Below are 20873 nucleotides of genomic sequence, written 5' to 3'. Positions count from 1 at the left end.
TCTAAAGCAGGGGAGCATAAAAGTAAGGAGTGTTTGGTTGGTGACACTGAACAGAGTCGTCATAGAAACCCGAGACAGGGAGGCATTTATTGTCGTTTTGAAGTCGCCGATTCCCCAAAGAATAACCAAATAACAAATAACGGCTTCTTCATCTCTGTTTACCAGTGTGAAAGGTGTGGATGAATAACAGCCCTGGTGGTAAGTGAGAGACATGTGTGAGGCGTGTGAAGCCTTTTGTGTCTTCTTGTGTTCCTTTGTATAGGCAGTGTGTACCACTGAGTGTACCATTGTATAAGTGTTGAGCAGCAACAAGGCCTGACTGCAGTGCACTAATTAATGCCATTAATAATACAGTTGTTAATCATAACTCCTCAGTGAAAAGTGCAAATTATACACAGGAGAGCAGCTCCTGCACAGTGAAACCAGGCAGATGTAAACACACATAATTATTACCTCCTGATTCTCTCTGGTGCTGAAAAGGAGCCTGAATAATAAAAAGAAACACTAAACCCGGTGTCAAAGATTTCAGTGTTTTCTGCCAATACACAAATCCCATATCTTAGCTACTATACATTTAGTTCATGATGTTCAGTACAGAGACATGAAATTAGTTTTGAGATCAATATTCCTAACTTTTGATTTATTCTTGGTCATTTACTTACACTAAAATGTTAGTGATGATTATTCTCATGATATTCTAAATTTTTTCCTATTGTCAACGAACCTATATGAAAAGATAAAAACCAACAATAAACTCCTACCACATATTGACTGTGCAGCCAATTCCCTATACGGCTTATTCCTCTGTCCTATTGTTGTCCAAAAACTATTATAAACACGTTAATGAGCCACGCCGTTGCACAGGGGTGGAATGATAATGAAGCTGGACATTGTGGTTTGTTCTGAGTCAATCCCACACTCAATAGAGCAGCAACTGTGTAATAATCCACAGCTAAAAATAGTCCCCCCGACAAAATGCTGTATTTACATCTGTATTTCGGTAACATTTGCTAAATACTGCGATGTCCTGCTGGTGTGGAAAAAAAATATAGAGCTATTTGTAAAAGTGGAGCTATCTATTTATGAGCCATTTTTAAACATTCACATTTTCAATAGAGCCCGGTGGATATTGGACGAAATAGCACAAACAGGATGGAGAATTCAAATAATAACATGTGGGTTTAGGTGTTTTATTAGGTTGAGAATAAGAATAATAACAGCATTATCTTTTATAAGTTAATGGCAAACAGAAACAATTTTAAGTCCACAGTGGCTTATATTTTTTGCCTTCAAGGTTTGATTCCCCAATAAAAGCACCTCTTATCATCCGCAAAGCACTATCACATCACCAAGGAGAGAAGGATAAGTCTGTACTCACACCTGCATCATCTGCTACAACAACGCAGACCATAAGAAATAAGAAGCATAATTAGGTGGAGTAGACGTTCATCATGATGGATTACCTACTGTATCTCAGGCCAGGTTTATGCTTCTGTGGTTGTTGAGTTGAACCACGGCACTGAAGACGACAGGACAATGGTGATGTGTTTGTAAAATGATCCAATTTCATCTTTTCATTTCTATCAGTCATAAACTGAGGCTTATTTAAGGCAGTAAACATTGTTAGGCTTACACTAGAGCTCCACATGGACACTATAATCACTTTGCGTCTGCCTGGTGTTTTCTCCCACCTGCAATGTGCCCACTGACAGACTGCTTGGGGTCTCCTCCACTCTGAAAACTCAACAGATATGAAACTTTCTTTCTTCAAGGGTGGCTGTTATCTTTTGTGTCTCGATTTGGAAATCCTCTTTAATGAGGTTAGAAAATCTAATTCATTTATTTTCTGTTCTTTTTTTTTTCTCCCCCCCCAAAATAAGACCGTATTTAACAGGAGTGGAGTTTTCTGTTCTTGTCCGTGAACCAACTTTTCAGTAATTGCACCACATGGGATTTAGCCTTCATTTGTTGTCCAGCGTAGAGGCAGGAGAATAAAAACAAAATGAGGGTGTCTAAGAAAAACTGACTTATTTTTCACTTTTTATACACTGTGCACTTGATTCAACAAATCTCCACGATCAATAACTGAAACAAGCTCTACAAGTTTATTTATTTATTTTTGTTTTTATTCTGTTAAGCACTGGGATTGAATCAGAATGAAGTGTCCGCTGAGATAGGATTTAAATATGTCTTCACTGGTCCCTTTTAGGTTTTTGTTCAGCTCTTAGAGGACACTTGGAAGGTCAAAAGACAAAAGTCTCAAGAAACAATATCCCTCCTCCTCCTCCTGCATTGGGTCAATTTCCTTAAATATGATAGTCAGAATTTGCATATTAATTTTCCTTGATGTTGTTCTTTTATATGTGTGGTACCAACTGATAAGGACGTCTTGGTGACAGCCTGTGTATCCAACACAGTGTGACGGGAGGAGATAGCAAAAAATCAGTGTGCAAAGCTGTAATTCCTCTGATGGATCATAATGCTGTTATTACGTAAAATCACACTTCTCCTCACTCTTCAAAATACAGCACCAGATCATGTTCATCATATCAAGCCTATTATACAGGTTTCTCTCTGCTCATGTTCAGTCTGCAGGTAGAAAGTTTGGCATCTGATCACACACAAAAGGAATAATGTTTTGTTATAAAACATATGCAAGTCTGAAACCATGATGACAGAAAAGATTACACCTTTTTAAAATGTACAACACTGTCTTCACACATTTTTTTATTGCACACTGCACATACGGTCACTCTAGCACGGCACCACACACGACACCCCAAGTCTAAACATGAGAAGATGTGTACTCTAGGATTGAGGTAATAAAGGAAAAAGACACTGTTGTGCTTGTAAGTGTGGGGAGAAAAGTCGATACAGCATAGTGTCATGATATTTTGTGTGGCAATATTGCATCAGTACCTTAGTTTAGTTTAGTTACCTTTATTTAAACTCGTTAGTACACATACATACTGTATGTGTCAAGTTTTGTCTGATATGAACTGATATTGACATTTATATTTAAGTTTTTCTTTTTGGACCTAATTTACAGTTGCGAAAAAGTGATCACAAGGTATCTCATTATGTTATTACAATACTTAAACTAATGCAATAATATCGTATTGTGACTTAAATATTGTGGTATCGTAACATTTACAGCTCATCTTAATTGTATTTGGGTAATTTACTAAAGGTGCTGAATACCACTTCTGCCATTCTGTATTTATTACACAACCTATTTATTCAAGATCAAATCAATACTCATCACCTTATTTTTCTGTGGATTATGTTTAATGATACCCTAATGAGTAGCTTTCCTCTCATCCATCATCTGAGCCAGAGGGTCAGAGGATACAAGTTACACTTGTATTTAGAAGGCATCCGACCAAAACAGCAAAGCACTGAACCACAACGCTTTCATGCATGTTAACATCTGAGTGAGAAATTGTCTTTGATGTGATAAAACACCACGTTAACAAAGACAAAACAAGGAGCAATTATACATTTGAGCTTTAAAAAGCCCTGATGTGGTCACCCGCACAGTCAGCATTGGAGAAATATGAATAGAATTCAGAGTAATGAGCTGGAGAAAGAGCGAGTGCCACAGAGCTGCATGCCTCAACAGCTGATTAATGAGACCATAACAGAATTGGATTTGAATATCAATGCTGGCCTATTGCTTAAACTGACATTAATTGCCACCTATTAGATTGGCTCCGTACCCCTGTATTTCAAAACAATCACTGCCATTGAGAGATTAGAAGAGAGAAGGGTGGGAGGCCAAGTGAATGCTCAAAGCTGTATCATTTGTCAGCTGATGCTGTGGTAGGTTTTACAATTACTACTGTATGTATGTGTGTGTGTGTGTGTGTGTGTGTGTGTGTGTGTGTGTGTGTGTGTGTGTGTGTGTGATTGAGTGAGAGAGGGAGAAAGAGGAAGATAAATAGAAATAGAAAACTCTTTCTGAGACAACAGAATCCATTACTGGCCCCGCAAGGCTGCATTTTTAACTGCAGCTCAACGATATTAAAAATAAAATGTTGGGCAGAATTAACAAACTAATTATTTAAATAATCTCAAATCAAGGTTTGCTTAATCATTTATTCTAGGGGGTTTCATCAGGAGACTTTGTTTGCTGCTCCATTACTATGAATTGCAAATTAATCTGAGATTGTCTGTCTATCATGGAAAACATGTCATGTCAAATCACATTTCATGTCTTTCTCGTGTCCAAAGAGTGAATTTAACTCAGAAAAATCTTTCCCAGTGTAGAATATTCGAGGAGGAATCATTTGTTCCAGGAATATGGAAACATATTTCTCATTTAAAGAGGACACAAGTTGAACTGTTTTACCGCGTTATATTGTAATTCAAAAATCCAGATCCTGCTGTGGTAAATACTGCAGTATCATTTTAACACCCTACCAGCCAAACACTGTTAAGAAAAGCATGAAGACTGTAGTTATGGTTAATAAAACAGTAAATGTTAATTGCAGGTTTATGATGAAATGTGATGAAACATGGAAGTCAGATGTGCTACAAACAGCTCCTCAGAGTGCACACGACTTCCTCCACTGGCACTGGATGTACATTATGTCTCATACATTTCAAAGAATAAAGAAATTAAAAATGTATCATTAGGGCAGTGCTGGTCCATGGTGTCATTAAAGTTAATGAAAAGGGATCGGCAAGCACGCTCACAGGTTAAAGAAGTCGACGGGTGCACAGCTCGAAAAAGCATAAAAAGAATAGAAAGGCCAGCACTCTCAAAATGTCCTTTTGGTGTTTTAATAAAGCAGGTGGCGAGGTACAAACGTTTCAACAGCAATAGTCTTCCTCAGTGTACAAAGAACCAGGAAATGCTTGGTGTTTAAATGCTGTCAGCTAATTATCACTTTCGCTTTTCAAATTAAAGTTAATTTAAAGGTTAAAAAAAAGAAAGGTTTATCCCAAGTGTGTCCAGCTCATCCAATGACCATCTGTTTACTAGGCTTTATGGCATATTGGAGACGGTATCATTAGTTTCATGTGTACAAGTAGAACAAGTAGAACGTTTTTTGGCTGACGATATTGGATGAAATGTTGGGGACATCGAGATGAACTGCAGGACAGTCTGGTCAACAGTTCGAGATAAATGTGTTGAGAGACACAGAGCCGGAGCAGTCAGCCGGCAGACATCAGCGTCATTAGGCTCAGCTGTTAGTGGGTCTAAAATGTCACTCCAGCGCACTCATTTTGCATTTCTTTGACAGTAATCACTAAAAATGGAACAAGTGTTTCATTTGTCTTTCTCAACATCTTGCTCTCTCCTCTCTTTATTTCTCTCTCTCCGCCTATTCCTCCTCTTTCTCTTACTCCCGGAGTAATTGATATGATATGAACTCTGGCAAGTGTAATCTTCTTTTAATTAAGACCTGCTGCTGGCGCCGACGTCAGACTGATAGTAACTCACGAACCCTCTCCTCTCATTTTTCCTCCCCTCCTCTATCATCTTATTTTTCCTCTATTGCTCCTCCAACTCTTGCTCCCTCATCTTTTTTTGTTATCTCAACACTCAACTCTTTTCCTCTAACCCTGCACTCTTATCATCCACACTGTCTATACCACTGTCATCCCTTTGTTTTCTTTTTTTCTCCCCTCTCCAATTCCTCCTCTCCCTTGTCGATTCTTTCTCTTTTACTGCAGTCCCAGCACCATGAAGAGGAAAAGAGAGCCCTCAGCCGGGAGATCATCGTCCTCAACAACCACCTCATGGAGGCGAAGATTACCATTAATAAACTCAGAGAAGACAATGTGAGTGCTCAGGGCTGCACAGTGCCAACATCCCTGTCAGCAGTGTGAAATAACCTAAAGTACTTTTCCTTTTTTTATATATATAAAATGATATTTCTCCTGCAGGCTCACAAATTAAGCAGTAGCCTGTGGCATCCAGGGCCACAGGGATGTAGGTCCCTGGGGCAGTAGCTCTTCTTGTTTGGTCAGTGATCCAGCCTTGTTAGCACCTGAAACAACACTTGGTTAGCAAGAATGAAATGACAACTTGTCCAAAATCTGCTTGTACTGATGGAAACACCTCCTGTCGCACTGACAGCAGTCTCGCTGAATCCGCTGTCACTAAAAGATGTCTTATATCCACTGTTTTCTGTCACATCCTGGATATTTGAGCCAGGGCAGATAGAGGAATTAACTCCAAACCGCTGGGTGTTTTAGAGTGATTATCCTGAAATCAATGGGCATCCTCGGGGCTGCCAGAAGTTGGAGTGGGGGGCCATGTGGATCTGAGCTCAGGGGCATGTGGCAATCTGCTGCCTCACTTTCTTTGATGTGATTTTACTGATATTTCTCCAGGTTAGGTTAGATTTTCTCTCCTTGGTCCATGGCGGTTTTTAGCTCCTCTGAGCTGTAGCCTATAGAGTATTTTTTGACAATCCACCCCAGATCCGTGCAGGCTGATTGGAGTCAGGGGTTCATTTTGAGTGGGTGCAGAATTTGTCCCTTCAGAGCCAGGAGTGAGGCAAGCACATCCTCTGGGGAGCGAGCTCTGAATCTGCTGCTTGTAAAATGGAAAAAGCAACTCACCTCTCACGTGTGTCAACGTCTGATGGGAAAAGCAAATATGTCATATTAAATCAACAGTAAGACATTTTTATTACTCTTATATGATGGATGGATTACTGAACAGACTTAGCAGGCACAGACCTTGGTTGCAAAGGAATAACAGACACAATGGATCAGAGCCCTTGTTTTAGGTTTTGATGGAAAGTCAAATGACAACAAAAATGAGCACAGAGTCCAAAATGAACAGCAAAATGACAACAAAGTATGATAAACAAACACAAACAGGCTCAAAATAACACAAAAGGACCAAAACAGCATAAAGGACACAAAGAAAAAAGCTGCGTCATTTCTAGTCATTTTTGTGTTTTGTTTTTTTCATTTTGAATCATGCTCCCATGTAGGAGAAGTGGGGGCCGCTCTGCGCAGGGGCCCATTGTCAATGCATGCGTCACTAGTATACTGCACAGATACCAGATTTATACAACACTAGTAGAAATTGTAGAAATTGTCATACATTACTGTACATCAAGACCTCACCTCAGAGAAACTGTCTCACCACACCACTGATGTTAACGAAGACATCACTGAGGTCTATTCGAACCATCCACAAAACTACAGGGAGCCCGAATGTCCCCTGGTGACAGAATGAAAAGAAATAAAGCGATTCAAAAGGCAGTCACTGTTAACTGGTGGTGGTTGGGGGGTTGAAACTGTCAAAGAGGAGGCTTTGATGTGAGAGGAATCATTGTCAAGAGGAGGCTACAGTGCAGAAAGAACTGACCTTTATAAGCGGACAGATTTAACAGAGGAGGTGCATGGAGAGAAAGGAAACCAGCAAACCACCCACACAAACACATGGTTGCATAGCAAACAGAGGTAAACAACTAAATGGAGCTGCTGCTGTGCCAGCAGACCACCCTCAATCTGCTCTGAAATTTAACTACAAATCTGAAAACCATTCATTATGGAAAGAAAGCGCAGAGAAAGGGATAAATAATGCCGCACTCGCTGCCTATACTGGAGGGTGGAGATAAGTGGATGCACAACTCCAATAAAATTAGCACAGACTGTAGTGAGCTGTTGTTAAGAGCGTCCAAACCACTGGTGTTAACCCAGAGAAACAATAAAGCCAAGGTGAAAAATACATGTTCAGTCATGAAACTCCTCCAGCTTCAGTGGATGTAATTGTACTTTTCAACACAGCACCCAATCAATGAATTGCTCGATCAAGTGCCAGTGTACTAAGGCAAATTCAAATTAATCACAAGAAATATTCCCTGTATACATTTATAAATGACATAGGCCTAATTAAACAATTGTTACACCAGCCCTTCCATGTTGATAGTTTTGTTCTATAATTAATTTAGAATTAACTCATAAATAGTACATTGATATGTTCTACATTTAGATGTATTACTGTGCATTACTATGTGTTACTATAGCTCATTAGTGTACAGATTGTTCAACTCCCCTGTGTCAAAAGCTTATTTATACCATCAGGCTGCCAGAATTCAAAGTATGGACTGAGTGATTTAAGAAAATCTTTCTGCCTCTTTCAGGACCTGTACAGGAAAGACTGCAACCTGGCAGCCCAGCTGCTGCAGTGCTCCAAGTCTCACTACAGAGCACACAAGATGTCTGAGGTGAGCTCACCAGCTCTGCTGCTGCTACAACTGCATCAATGTGTCAAGTCGGATCTCTGCTGCAGCAAAAAGAAAGAAAGTCTCCTGACCGTGAGAGATAAAATCAATTCAAAACAGTTCCAATGAGAAACTCTTAATGTTTCAAATAGTGAGTGGTGATATTGAATTGTTTGTGTTTTACCCCTTGTATTGATACTTATCAGTAGGTGACGTCACGGTGTGTTCCACCTGGCCGCCGCCATGCTGGGTACCGAACACTGAGTTAACCTCTATTCAGCTCAGTGCAGCCACGTCCTCTCTGACTAGAAGACTGCTGCCTGATGTAGTTTGGATATGGATATTTCTCATTTTGATGGCCTTGCCTTGAAAGCACACACATCCAGCACCTTTCTGCTGAGACGATCTTTGACAGCGCGGTGCGCCGCTCTCTCTCCCGTTAAAACTTAATCTAGCTCACCCAGCGGACCTCTCTCTCTCTCTCCTTAGTGGGGCAGATAACTGCAAAATTACAAAAGAATTGTTCACTTCTGGAAACAAGCACCAAAATTGGCACACATACTCCTTAGGGATTGCTCTTTTGATAAAACCCGTTAGCCACCTAAAAATTAAAGATGGCGGCCATTTTTCAAGATGGCCGCCATTGAATATACAGTAAAATTGCGTTTCGGAATACAATCGCAAAGACTTGTCCTATTTTAATGATCTTGGTATCAAATAATACATTTTTCACTATGCAGAATCCAAATTTGGACCCATGGACTTACTCACTGGCTTCCTTGTACCATATATCAGTCCTGGAATCCTAATATTATGCTAAATTAGAGGTTAATTATGTCTGACTCGGCTAAAATGCACGGTAGTGTATATCGTAGTAGTGTTAGAGGTTTAGTATGTGTAGCATATTCCTGTACTAGGCTTCCAAGCTGGATATGACACAATTAGGTGTGTATATGTGTGTAGGCCCCCACATACTAGACTCCGCGGACTCAATGCAGACCCAAAGCGGATACAGTAATATTGCATTTCGGAATACAATTGCAAAGACTTGTCCTATTTGAATGATCTTGGTGTCAAATAATATATTTTTCACTATGTAGAATCTGAATTTGGACCCATGGACTTACTCACTGGCTTCCTTATACCATTTATCAATGCTGTCTAATAAGCTTAGCATCTAGTGTAGATTACATGTAGTCATCACCAGCTCCATGTCAAATCATAGTGTCCCTGGTAGATCTCCACAAAATCACAACAACCTGATCAGCATTAGGCCTTCAGCTGCTTATCCTGGCCCATCTGTGTTAAACCCTTGTACATTTCTCCATACTTCTACAAGTGCTGTGACTCAAATGTCACTCATTAATGTCAGATCACTCTCAATCAAAAGTCTCATTCTAAATTACTTCATTTCTAGTCACAACCTGGACTCCTTATGTCTTACTGAAACATGGCAAAGACCTGGTGATATCAGCTCCTTTTCTGCATTGTGTCCTCCAAATTTTACATTTCTTAACTCACCACACACCCCTGGCCAGGGAGGAGGACTTGCTATGGTTTTTAAGTAAAATTTTAACTGTAAACTTTTCTCAACTAATGATTACACAAGCTTTGAATATGGTGTGTAAGATTGAAAGATCAATTTCAGTACTCTGTGTACTCATATATAGCCCCCCTAAATTTAACAAATCATTCATTGAAGAATTTTCCCACTTTGTATCATCAGTGCTCATTAATTCTGACAATGTAATAATTCTAGGTGACTTCAACATCCATGTCTGCTGTCCTTCTAATGCACTTACCTGTGATTTTCTGCATGTAATTGAGTCTTTCAATCTTACCCAGTCTGTCACAGAACCTACTCATGTGCATGGTCATAGTCTTGACTTGATTTTAACATCTGGTCTCCCTGACCTGATTGTTCAAGTCAATAGTTATGTTCTGTCTGATCATTGGCCAATAATGTTCTCCACCTCATTTCTATGTGAGGCTCCAAAACCTAGTCAACCATGTTGCTACTCCAGGTCTATTACTCTCACTGCCAGCCAGGTGAGGGTTAGTAATGATTAACATCTCTAGACTCTGGTGATCATTGCATCTTGATTCTATTAAATCTTTCAGCAGCTTTCAATACTGTAGACCACCCCATCCTCTAAGACCACCTAGAACATCTTGTTGGTATCCAGGGAATGGCCCTTCAGTGGTTTTCCTCATATCTCCAAGGTCGATCAGCCTCTGTCCAAATGCACAATATGTACTCTTCCTCTGCATCCATCCCTTGGGGGGTTCCACAAGGCTCCATCTTAGGACCTATTTTATTCTTTTTATACATGCTTCCTCTGGGCTCTATAAGAAAATACAATATCTCTTACCACTGTTATGCCAATGATTCATAGTTACATCTCCCGTTGAAAATATCTGACTTGGGTAGTATCAGTGCACTACTAGTATGCATAAAGGACATCAAATCTTGGATAGCTCAAAGTTTCCTTCAGCTCAATCAAAATAAAACTGAGCCCCTAGTTTTTGGCCCCACAGAGACTTCCTCCTCCATCATCAGTGCTCTTGGTCCTCTGTCTTCACATTTAAAACCACATGCAAAAAACCTTGGTGTCATCTTTGACTCTGGATTTAAATTCGACAAACACATAAATTCAGTAGTCAGCACAAGCTTCTTCCGTCTAAGATCCATTGCAAAAGTCAAATCATTCCTGTCAGCCAAAGATTTGGAATGGTTCACGCCTTCATTTCCTCCTGACTAGACTACTGTAATTCTCTCTACTCCGGAATCACCCAATCAGCCCTATCCCGTTTACAGTTAATCCAAAATGCAGCAGCAAGACTCATCACTGGTACCAGAAAGATCAACCATATCTCTCCTATATTGACCACACTTCACTGGTTACCTGTTAAATATAGAATTCATTTTAAGATACTTTTATTTGTTTTTAAAGCACTACATGGATTAGCACCTGATTACATCACAGAACTCCTCATCCCCTACTCTACCTCTCGTCTGCTCAGATCCACTGACAAGTCATTGCTGTTCATCCCACCTACAAAACTAAAAACAAGAGGTGACAGAGTCTTTTCAGTTATTGGTCCCAAACTATGGAATAGTCTCCCACAAACAATCAGATCTTCACCCTCCACAGACATCTAAAACTCAGTTAAAAACGTATCTCCTCTCTCTGGCTTTTAATTCAGTCTCATTGGAACCTCCCATACCATCATACCATCATTCCCCCTCACTTGTTGTTTTTAATGTTTCTTTGTGTCTGTCCCGTCTTTGTTTGAATTAATCTTGTATGTAAAGCACTTTGGTCAACACCTGTTGTTTTTAAATGTGCTCTAGATATAAAATTGACTTGACTTGACTTGACTTGACTAATAGCGACGGGGGATCACTCTTTGTCTAGTCTGTACTCTTCGACCTGTTCGGCTTGGGTAACCCTGCCAGGAGTACAAGACTCCCCCCAACATTTTTTAACATGAAAATTCAGATTCTACATAGTGAAAAATATATTATTTGACACCAAGATCATTCAAATAGGACAAGTCTTTGCAATTGTATTCCGAAATGCAATATTACTGTATATTCATTGGCGGCCATCTTGAAAAATGGCCACCATCTTTAATTTTTAGGTGGCTAACGGGTTTTATCAAAAGAGCAATCCCTAAGGAGTATGTGTGCCAATTTTGGTGCTTGTTTCCAGAAGTGAACGATTATTACAGTTATCTGCCCCACTACCTCGTCTCTCTCTCTCTCTCTCTCTCTCTCTCGCTCACTGTCTCTCTCCTGTTACTTATATGTGTTTAACCAAATACACGAAAAGCCAAATCAAATCAAAAATGCGTAGCCCACTTCTTTTTTCTTTTTTAACTCACAGACATTTTCATAAAGTAATAAAATATCTGGACATTTTATCGTTAACATTGAGACAAAAGGCTGCAGGAATGGAAGAAGAATTCGGCAAATCATCTTATCACGCAAAAAGGCACAACAAACAGGTTTTGCACAATGGTTTGCACAAGTAAGTCTTAATATGCGCAACACCTTCTCATCACAATCCACGCCATCTACACAGCTACGTTATCAGCTCAGCTGTTATTAAAACCCAACTCATCAGGACGCGATGACCACCACTCACATTAAACAAACCGTTAACTATTAATCCACACTCAAACCGAGGCAGCAATAGTGTTGACTGTACTCAACAAGCTGTTATTACAAGGTTTACAACAGCAGACAACCTGGGCCGTGTGTGTGTGTGTGTGTGTGTGTGTGTGTGTGTGTGTGTGTGTGTGTGTGTGTGTGTGTGTGTGTGTGCGCGCGTGTGCGTGTATAAGAAAGGGAGGGAGGGAGGGAGGGAGAGAGAGAAAGTAGGTAAAACCAGCTAGCTGTTAGCTACCGTAGCTCAGGCGTCGGTCTCCCGTCAGGTAAAAGCTGCCGTTTATTCCTCAGATGAAGCTCATGAAGTTGTTGAGCCTCTCCTCCGGTACAGTTATCCATCACTGCTGTTGAATTAGCCGCTAAACTGCTGGACGCTAAAACCGAGGGGGCGTCTGTGTGTTTACAATTCACGAAAGCAACGTGAACGTACGTGCTGCTCACACTCAGTAGAGTGAGGCAGCCTCCCTTGGCGGACATGTCTCCCAAGCTGTTTAATGACGGTAAAAATGAAACAAAGTAAATATCCTGCATCGTTTCTCTTTTCTGTGCTGCGCTGATCAGAGCGGCGTCCCTAGTGTATTTTACTTAGCAATGATCTGTTAAACAGGAATAACAGACTGTTAAATGCAAAATCAAGATGTAAATAAATATCAGAAATATCAATAAATTATCGGAATACGACATTCAATAGAGCCATGTAATAAAAAAAGGTTTATCCACTATTTTTGTGAGATTTGATGTCACAGCCCATAGACTGCCTTTGGAAGTCGGTACCCAAGATGGCGCTGTGACCGGCTGCGAACGCTGTGTGACGTCACGTGATATCTATCAAAATGATCAATATGTATCAGCTTGATTAGGGTCGTAGTGACTATAAAGCACTGAGGTTAGGTTTATAAGTGTTAACAGCATATGAGCAAGGTATAAGTATTGATACTGGTGCCTATGAGACACCTTCCTTTGTGGTAAAAACAAAAACAAACATGTTTTTGATCAATTTCTGTAATTTAAGAGAAATACATTATAGCCTGTATTAGAAAAGTTGTGTCACTGAAATCAGGAATAACAATATATCTGATGGCCGAACATTCAAAACATAGTTTGAGTACTTGTCAGTTTTCAATACTGGACACTGAAAACCCATTTTGGTTGATGCTCAAAATGTGTTTTGGTTCAATATAACCCATCAATGGCTCAGCACATCATCGCCAGAATTTTATTCTTGACTATTTGGAAATGGCTTTTAAAGAGCTTGTTGGACCATATTATTCACAAATAAGTATAACTTAACCATTGGATAAAATATCAACAAATAATACAAAATGGGGTGGTGTGCACTTGGGGGAAACTCAGTATCACTAAAATCCCGGCTACAGTATAGTCCAGGGTTTAATCAATAAAACTCCACTATTAAAAGATTCTATTCATCACTGAGCCTAATGAAATTGAAATGCTCTCTGAATTATTCCTTTAATGGAGAGATGTTCCCTGTGTGGTGTCGGCACACCATTAAAAGCTTTGGTGAGTGGTTCTCACAATAAGACGCAGTCACAGCGCTCATGGCCTCGTCAGTCAGACTGATGAAGGTCTGCTGTCTGAAGTGTCCTCTGTCTGTCTCCTGCCTGGGCAGAACAAGTAAATGAATGCATGAATGAATGAATGAATGAATGAATGAATGAATGAATGAATGAATGAATGAGGCTGTCCTGAGATAACACCTGACACACAGAGAAAATCTTTAAAATGGGGCTGATAATTAATTAGTGCTGGAAACAGATACATTTGACAACATTAAATTGTCAATGATGGGATAAATAAAACAGGACAACAGTGATATCAATGATTAGGTTCTCTGCTTCTCCTGTAATTGATTATAATTAAGTAAACAGAGTAATGGGCATGAGAGCAAAAGAAATGGGTGTAAACCACACTAGGTAAAAGCAAGCCTATACAACTTTGATTCAATATAAACTGATGCAGTGATGCTTCTTATACAGACACAACTATCTTGTATTTTCTAACACTAGCCACCAAAACCCAGGCATCATTAGTTCTCTACAATAATTATAAATGAGTATCGTATCTGACTAGTTCTCCCCTACAGCTGTAAAACAATGCTGCTTTTCTATTCCTATGTCTTGAACTCATCAGTGGATGAGGATGTCACTGATTGGGACACGTACTGTGGCTTCAGCCTCAATTACTTTTTAGCATCTCAGCCATTGCGTGCATAATTAAGACGAGTCATCTGGAAATATTGAATTACTAAAGCTAGAGATCAAGTTTTTTAAATTAATTAATTTGTCAAACTTCACCTTCTTAGCTGCCTGATAAATATTTGCAATATTTGTCTTTTCAAACGATAAAATCGTTGGCTGGAAATTATAAGTCACTTATGTTTACTTCTGTGTGAAATTGAAGATCAACTGTTTGGAGAATTACAGTAAATTTCTGTTCATGAATCCGCCATGTAATCATCAACAGAAATGTAATCAGGCATCAGTAACTGAGTGGGTGTGCTTTCTTGGTAATGAACTGAACTAATTTTTAAGAGAAAGAACCAATTGTTTTTTCTGTCTGACATCACGTAGTCTCACGGTAAATAAAAATGGATACAACATGTGAAATCTTTTTAAATGTGGAGGATTTGGGAAATGATTTTACAGTGAAACACTAAATGCCAGTTTCATCATAAACCATTAAAACCACCAATGTCAATGAGATACTGTATGTAGACGTGTCCGCTGTCACATGGACTACCACTGCAGAACTGTGTGACTGTTAATTAAAAATTGCCTCATATAGCAGCTATTCCTGAGCTAGCTTACTTGGAGCACACTGCATATTATCTCGTACCCCCCTCCAGCCTCACCTACTTTCCATCTCTGGTCCCTCTGGGGAAGCAGCGGCTGCTAAAAATAGCCTCGACTTAAAAGATGCAGGTTATTTTATGCCTAGGCGAGCTGCTATTTCTTAACAAAGCCAAGTCAGTATTTTATCTTTTTTTTTTTCTATTCCCAGCTGGAGACCCAGAGCACTGGTTTAATTTGAATCTAAGCTGTTCCCTGTGGAACTGATATGTGTTTGATGGTAGACAGAAGAAAGAGACACTGAGAGAAAAGGAGAGAGAGAGAGAGAGAGAGAGAGAGAGAGAGAGAGAGAGAGAGAGAGAGAGAGAGAGAGAGAGAGAGGGAATGAGGGTTTTTGGTTGAGGAGGCAGTGAAGCAAGAAGAGAAAGATGAAAGGATAAAGAAAGGGAACAGAGACGAGAGAACTCAGTGTGGCAGGAACAGCTCCTACTGACCCTGACCAGCTTTAATAGGCACAAAGACCTGGTCTGTAATTGACGGGAACAGTTTTTTCATACACGAGTCAATCGGATAGATAATGTGTGACAGTGAGTGGAAGAGAGGGGAAGGGGGGGTAGAGAAAGAGAAACTGCGAAAAGATGGAAGAGTGGTAAGAGAACATTTGAAAAAACACACATCTTAAGTTAACTTGATATGTGAACAACTTACTTATAGCACCATGATAAATCTGAGATTAGTAACCAACAGAAGAAAGTAGTTGAAATAAGGTAAATACTGTTGTGTAGGGGACAAAGCAAATAAATAAACTTTCTGACAAGTTCATTAGTGGGGCCGAGCTGGGCAACTCCCCTGAGATACATCAACTTGTCTGGACTGTGTGGGCTTTGAGATAAATGTATTAGTGAAGTACAGGCTGAAGTCCATGAGGAAATGCTCTTAAATTACCTCTAGTGCAGGCACAGAAAGAATAAAATATGTTTGGGGAAGAGATTCATGTTGATTGCATAAATAATTAAGAAAAAGCTGTTGAGGAATTCTACAATTTTTGCAGCTTTATTGGTGTAATCTGCAGACTGGCTCACTCAGCAGGCACCACTGTCAACAAAACAAGTCTGTGTAGGTTTTAGCTTTAATTTCTCATCTTCATCTTTCTTTTGTCTATTTATCTTCAAGCTGCCGTTGGATTTCCAGGAACGCCTCAGTTCCCACATGGAGAAACATCGGGGCAATGGAGCCACCATGGCAATGTGCCACTCCAATTACTCCGATGCCGTGCCCACGTCCGTAATTGCCAAGGTCCTGGAGAAGCCCGAACCAGGAAGCAGTTGCCCTGTAACGCGATCGCCAAGTCCGCAGCCGCAGGATGGGGACTTTCTGGCGGGAACAGGGAGCACTGATCACCTGAATCGCCGCATTTCATATAAGACATCTGACCTGTATTGCAGCGATACGGCCCTCTACTGCCCCGAACGATGGCAAGACACAGAGCGCAGGCAGAGCGTCGATCTCCACGGCACTGCGCTCCTTCAACTGCACGCCCAGATCTCCACAGACAGCAACCCGGATGAGGAGGCCTACCACTCTGGAAGTTTCTCCCACCACGAGCCTCCATCCTCCTTCCACCACCATGACGAGTTTGGCACCGGTAGCCTCCCTGCTTCCAGTTCCTACTCCAGCTTCAGCCTGGCATCAGATGAGAAGGGAGGAGTTAGTGCCGGCTGTGGACGCACTGCCAGTAGCACCTTATCCTCTTCCCACCAGGGGCTCTACATGGACTGGCGGGATGGCGGCAGTGGGGACTATGAGCGCAAAAGCATGTCTTCGTATGAAAAAGACAGCCCAGGCTTCCCTAAGTCCCACAGCATCCAGCACATGGTGACCTCCAGGAGCCCACAGAAGGGCAGCTCACCAGCATACACACGGACAGCTTCATGCTTCAGTGAACCGTACCACTCCAGCACCCCTCGCCTGGCCTCTTCTCACAGTATGGGGTCCACAACTGGACTGGGCCAGGCTCGAGGCGGAGATCTGGACAGCCGAGGTGACGTGCAGGTCTCTGAGGACGACCTGAGCAACCGTTGGAGACAGCTCAGCGTGGAGGACATCAACACCTTCTCATCTTCCTATCGTAACATCCCGGGGCGAGTCTCTCCGTACAGTTTCTCCGAGCGCCACTTCGCCATGGGCCCCTCCAGTAAGGTCAAGGGGTCGCTCTACAGCAGCTTCCAAGAAGGAGATGACGTCTTCCATAGCCGCATGTTGGACCAGTGCTTCGCCGTGGGTCCCACTTCGCCCAGCCGTAGCCCCAAACCTATGGAGCATCACAAGCAGGAGAAAAGCTCCGTGCTGTACAGGGCCAAGGACGACAGTCAGGACTCAGAGTGCAGTCTGTTCCTCTCAGGGAGCTCTAAAGACAAGGAGAGCAGCGGGGGAGCGACGGCAGCGAGCAGCGCCAAGAAGGACTACGTAAACCTGAGCGCAGACAGCTCAGCCGAGTCCTTACATCACAGCTCCCTGGAGGCCTCGAGTCTTCAACACTACCCGAGCCCCCGGCCGATCGTCCGGCCTCGCCCGAGCTCCAGCTCCGCTCTCAACATCGGCCCTGCCCTCCCAAAGAAGACCTCTCCAAGATACCAAAAATTTGGCAGCACGGGACTGACGAGGAAGGACAGTTTGACCAAGGCACAGCTGTACGGTACGCTGCTGAACTGAACGGAGAAAGAGAGCTTCTCATTTTATGCATGATGATGACGATGCTGATGATGATGATGATGATGATTCCTAACTAACTGTACTGTACTGTATGTCTCTCTGCAGCAAACATACGTTGGTGTGATTGGGTATTGGGATGTTGCTGTTTTATGTATCTCTTAGCCAAGGCACGTTTCATGCAGTCTGCAACACCTTTTCTATTGTGTGTCATGATTCAGTGTAGCTACCTGAAACCAGCTCTTCAGTGTGTTTTTGTTTGAGTGATGATGGTAATTAGAGTCACTGGGATGAAACCCACTCCCTGAGAAATTCAGCACAGACCCATGAACATACTGTGCTTTTTGCTTTTTTTTTTTTTTTTTTGGGTGTTGAGTAAACCAGCAAAAGACCATTAACTCCTGCTTTAATAAATTCAGTACAGATAATAGACTAAAGCGTGTGTAATGGAGTGACAATAATTACTCATGTTTGGGAGAGGTTTACCATTATGTACAGTGGACCCTGCTAAGTGCAAGCTCTTTAAAAAGGTTTATCCATTCTCTATTTTCTGTTAAAGAAAATGCATGCTGCATAAGGCACATCAATTAAACGTTAAAACACAGTTCCAGCTAAATTGTTTCTCGTAGGGACATTATTTGTAAGCACCACCTAATAGAAGCAACATGTTTCATAAATATTCTTAAATTGGATGCATAAGGGATATAAAAAACAATTCCGGATACTAGATCACACTTGTTATTTAGGGAGTTAAAAACCCCTGTTTTTTTGTATAGTAGAAAGTAAGAAATGTACAAATAAAACAATTTAAACATTCAGTAGAAATGATTACACATGAATTAAAAGAGTAATAGAGAAGATTCAGATGAGCTTCTAGATTTTTAGCATTTACTCAGCTGGAATTTTTATTATTTTTATATCAAAACGAGATGAAGTCTGAGACTGAACTGCACAGTAGTCAACGTTATTCCAGGACACTTGTGAAATTGCCTTAATCCTGTTCAGTGGACTGAAAGGTCTCCTTTACAGCATCCAACAACTGTGTACATAGTCTATATCTGCCGTATTTACTTACTGTCACTGTATGTATACACTAGCGCTACTGTTACTACACACAGCGTCTGTTCTTCCCGTCAGATAACACACACATGGCCAGTTTCACGGAGGAAATTTAACTCTGTTCTTAGACCGGAGATATTTTTCAATGGAGATCTCCATTTAAAATGTGTTTTAGTTATAGATCACGAGGCTTAATCCCTGTTTAGAAATCCAGCACAAGCAACCGAATCTCTACCCCGTCTGCTCAACGCTGTTGGCACCAGTTACACAAACCAAAACAAAAGTTCTGGTTGTTCTAGTTTTCAGCAGATTAATTGGAAAACTCTGCAGGCCACTCTGCTGGCAGATCTGCAATGTGTGCACAAAAAAAGGAGGATAGGAAAGTTAACTGAACAGGTTGTAAGAAACAAAGCTGATTAAAGATAAAATGTACAGTCAGTGTGTTGTTTTTAAACCAGCATGCTAAATTAGGCTATTTAGAGAAAGCACTGTGAGAATAAACAAAGAGTGTGTGTGTGTGTGTGTGTATATATATATATATATACTATATATACATACATAGAAAGTGGCAAAGACATGCTGTCCTGTTCCTTTATGTTAAATTACCAGTTGCAGAGAGGTTGCCCTGCTGCTCCACAATCACGCTACCACTTGCTGATGCTACTAGTATAGTTGGGGGTGAAAGTACAATGCTCCGATCTCTGTGTGTCCTTTTGGCATGGTGGATCTTGAAGGAGTTCTTCCTGCCTGTGTAGCTCTATAGATCTGAGGGGAGTGGCGACATCGATACGGTAAATAACGGGAACTCAGCTTTGCCCTCAAGTAGTCATGCATAGATTTTTTTTTCTTTTTTTAAGAAGGCCATGCTTCTACCTCTCCCATTCCTGCAGATCTGGGAACTGGCTTAAGGCTGTTTATAAAGATTTCAAAACTGCTTCTCTTCTTTTTTGACTTTGCCATGTTTATGAGGGTGACACTGCACCGACACAGGCCACAACACAAAGTCTCCAATCATATTCTTATTTGGTTATTTGGTATGTTGCAAAAGGGTCAAAAGGGTTCAATTTAATCCAATTTAAGCACTGTACATGGGGATTGAGAGGATACATGGTATTTTTTGTGGTATAAAAATGTATAAAAAGAGATATAGATACTGCAAAAATAATTGGTATTACACTTTAACTATTTTTTATCCAGTTTTCAGTTGATGTTGTATTTATCGAATGTTTTGACCCTGAATGAAGAGGCTGAAGCGTTTTTGTCCTGTCCTACCTCCAGCCCTGTTCCATGAACAACAGGCCAGCTGTCTAAATGTCAACATGTTTTGTCTGATGCATGGTTATATATTTTTGCTGTATGTTTATTTATTTAATAAAGATGGCTGTTAAGAAATTGCAGACTTCTGTGGATATTATTTTACTTTACCTTAAACCTTGAAGATCCTAAAAATATCTTCTTGTGGACACTTGTCATGTCCCTTTGTGTTCATTTATCTCATCCCCTTTTTTAAGGTTGTTGTTGTCCTGTGAAGATGCAAGACTATCTAGCCTACATCTTTTTTTTAACTTCCTCCTTGAGTTAAGGTCAGTGTGATTAACAGTGATTAGCTGTGGGAATGTTAAGTGTTTTGTCTTTGTTTTTTGTACTGAGTTTGTTACATCTTCTGCCGTGAACCGACTGCCATACTCCTGATAAGTGGGTGGGAGTTGCCTGAAGTGATTCACATTAGTTTTGCACTTCACTGACACTTATCGGCCTAATAGCAAATGCAACGACCTCTGGCTGGTTAAAAATGAACAATTCGGTCGATGCTCTATTTCTTTTCTGAGAAGTCCATCCAAAGTGCACCCCTATTTTCTGCTCTTGATGGGGTCATAGTTCATTATTTTGTCTTTTTTTCACTTTATAGGCCTTTTTTAATTGCCT

General features: G+C 40.8%; 1 protein-coding gene across 1 annotated transcript in view; it reads left to right on the top strand.

Moving 5' to 3' along the window:
* Positions 1–18592, top strand: part of begain (brain-enriched guanylate kinase-associated) — a 56485-nt gene extending 37893 nt beyond the window's left edge. Inside the window, exons 5-7 of the mRNA XM_085767475.1 lie at positions 5683–5790; positions 8115–8198; positions 16353–18592. Of these exons, the coding sequence (XP_085623601.1) occupies positions 5683–5790; positions 8115–8198; positions 16353–17891 (1731 nt within the window). The 3' untranslated portion in view covers positions 17892–18592. The remainder of the gene's footprint in view (positions 1–5682; positions 5791–8114; positions 8199–16352) is intronic.
* Positions 18593–20873: the final 2281 nt, after the last annotated feature.

Source organism: Trachurus japonicus, chromosome 22 (assembly GCF_045865225.1).
Source record: "Trachurus japonicus isolate A0001 chromosome 22, Traja_1.0".
Classification (NCBI taxonomy): Eukaryota; Metazoa; Chordata; class Actinopteri; order Carangiformes; family Carangidae; genus Trachurus; species Trachurus japonicus.
The sequence above is the reverse complement of the archived record's forward strand: the minus strand, read 5'-3'. Positions and strand labels throughout refer to the sequence as shown.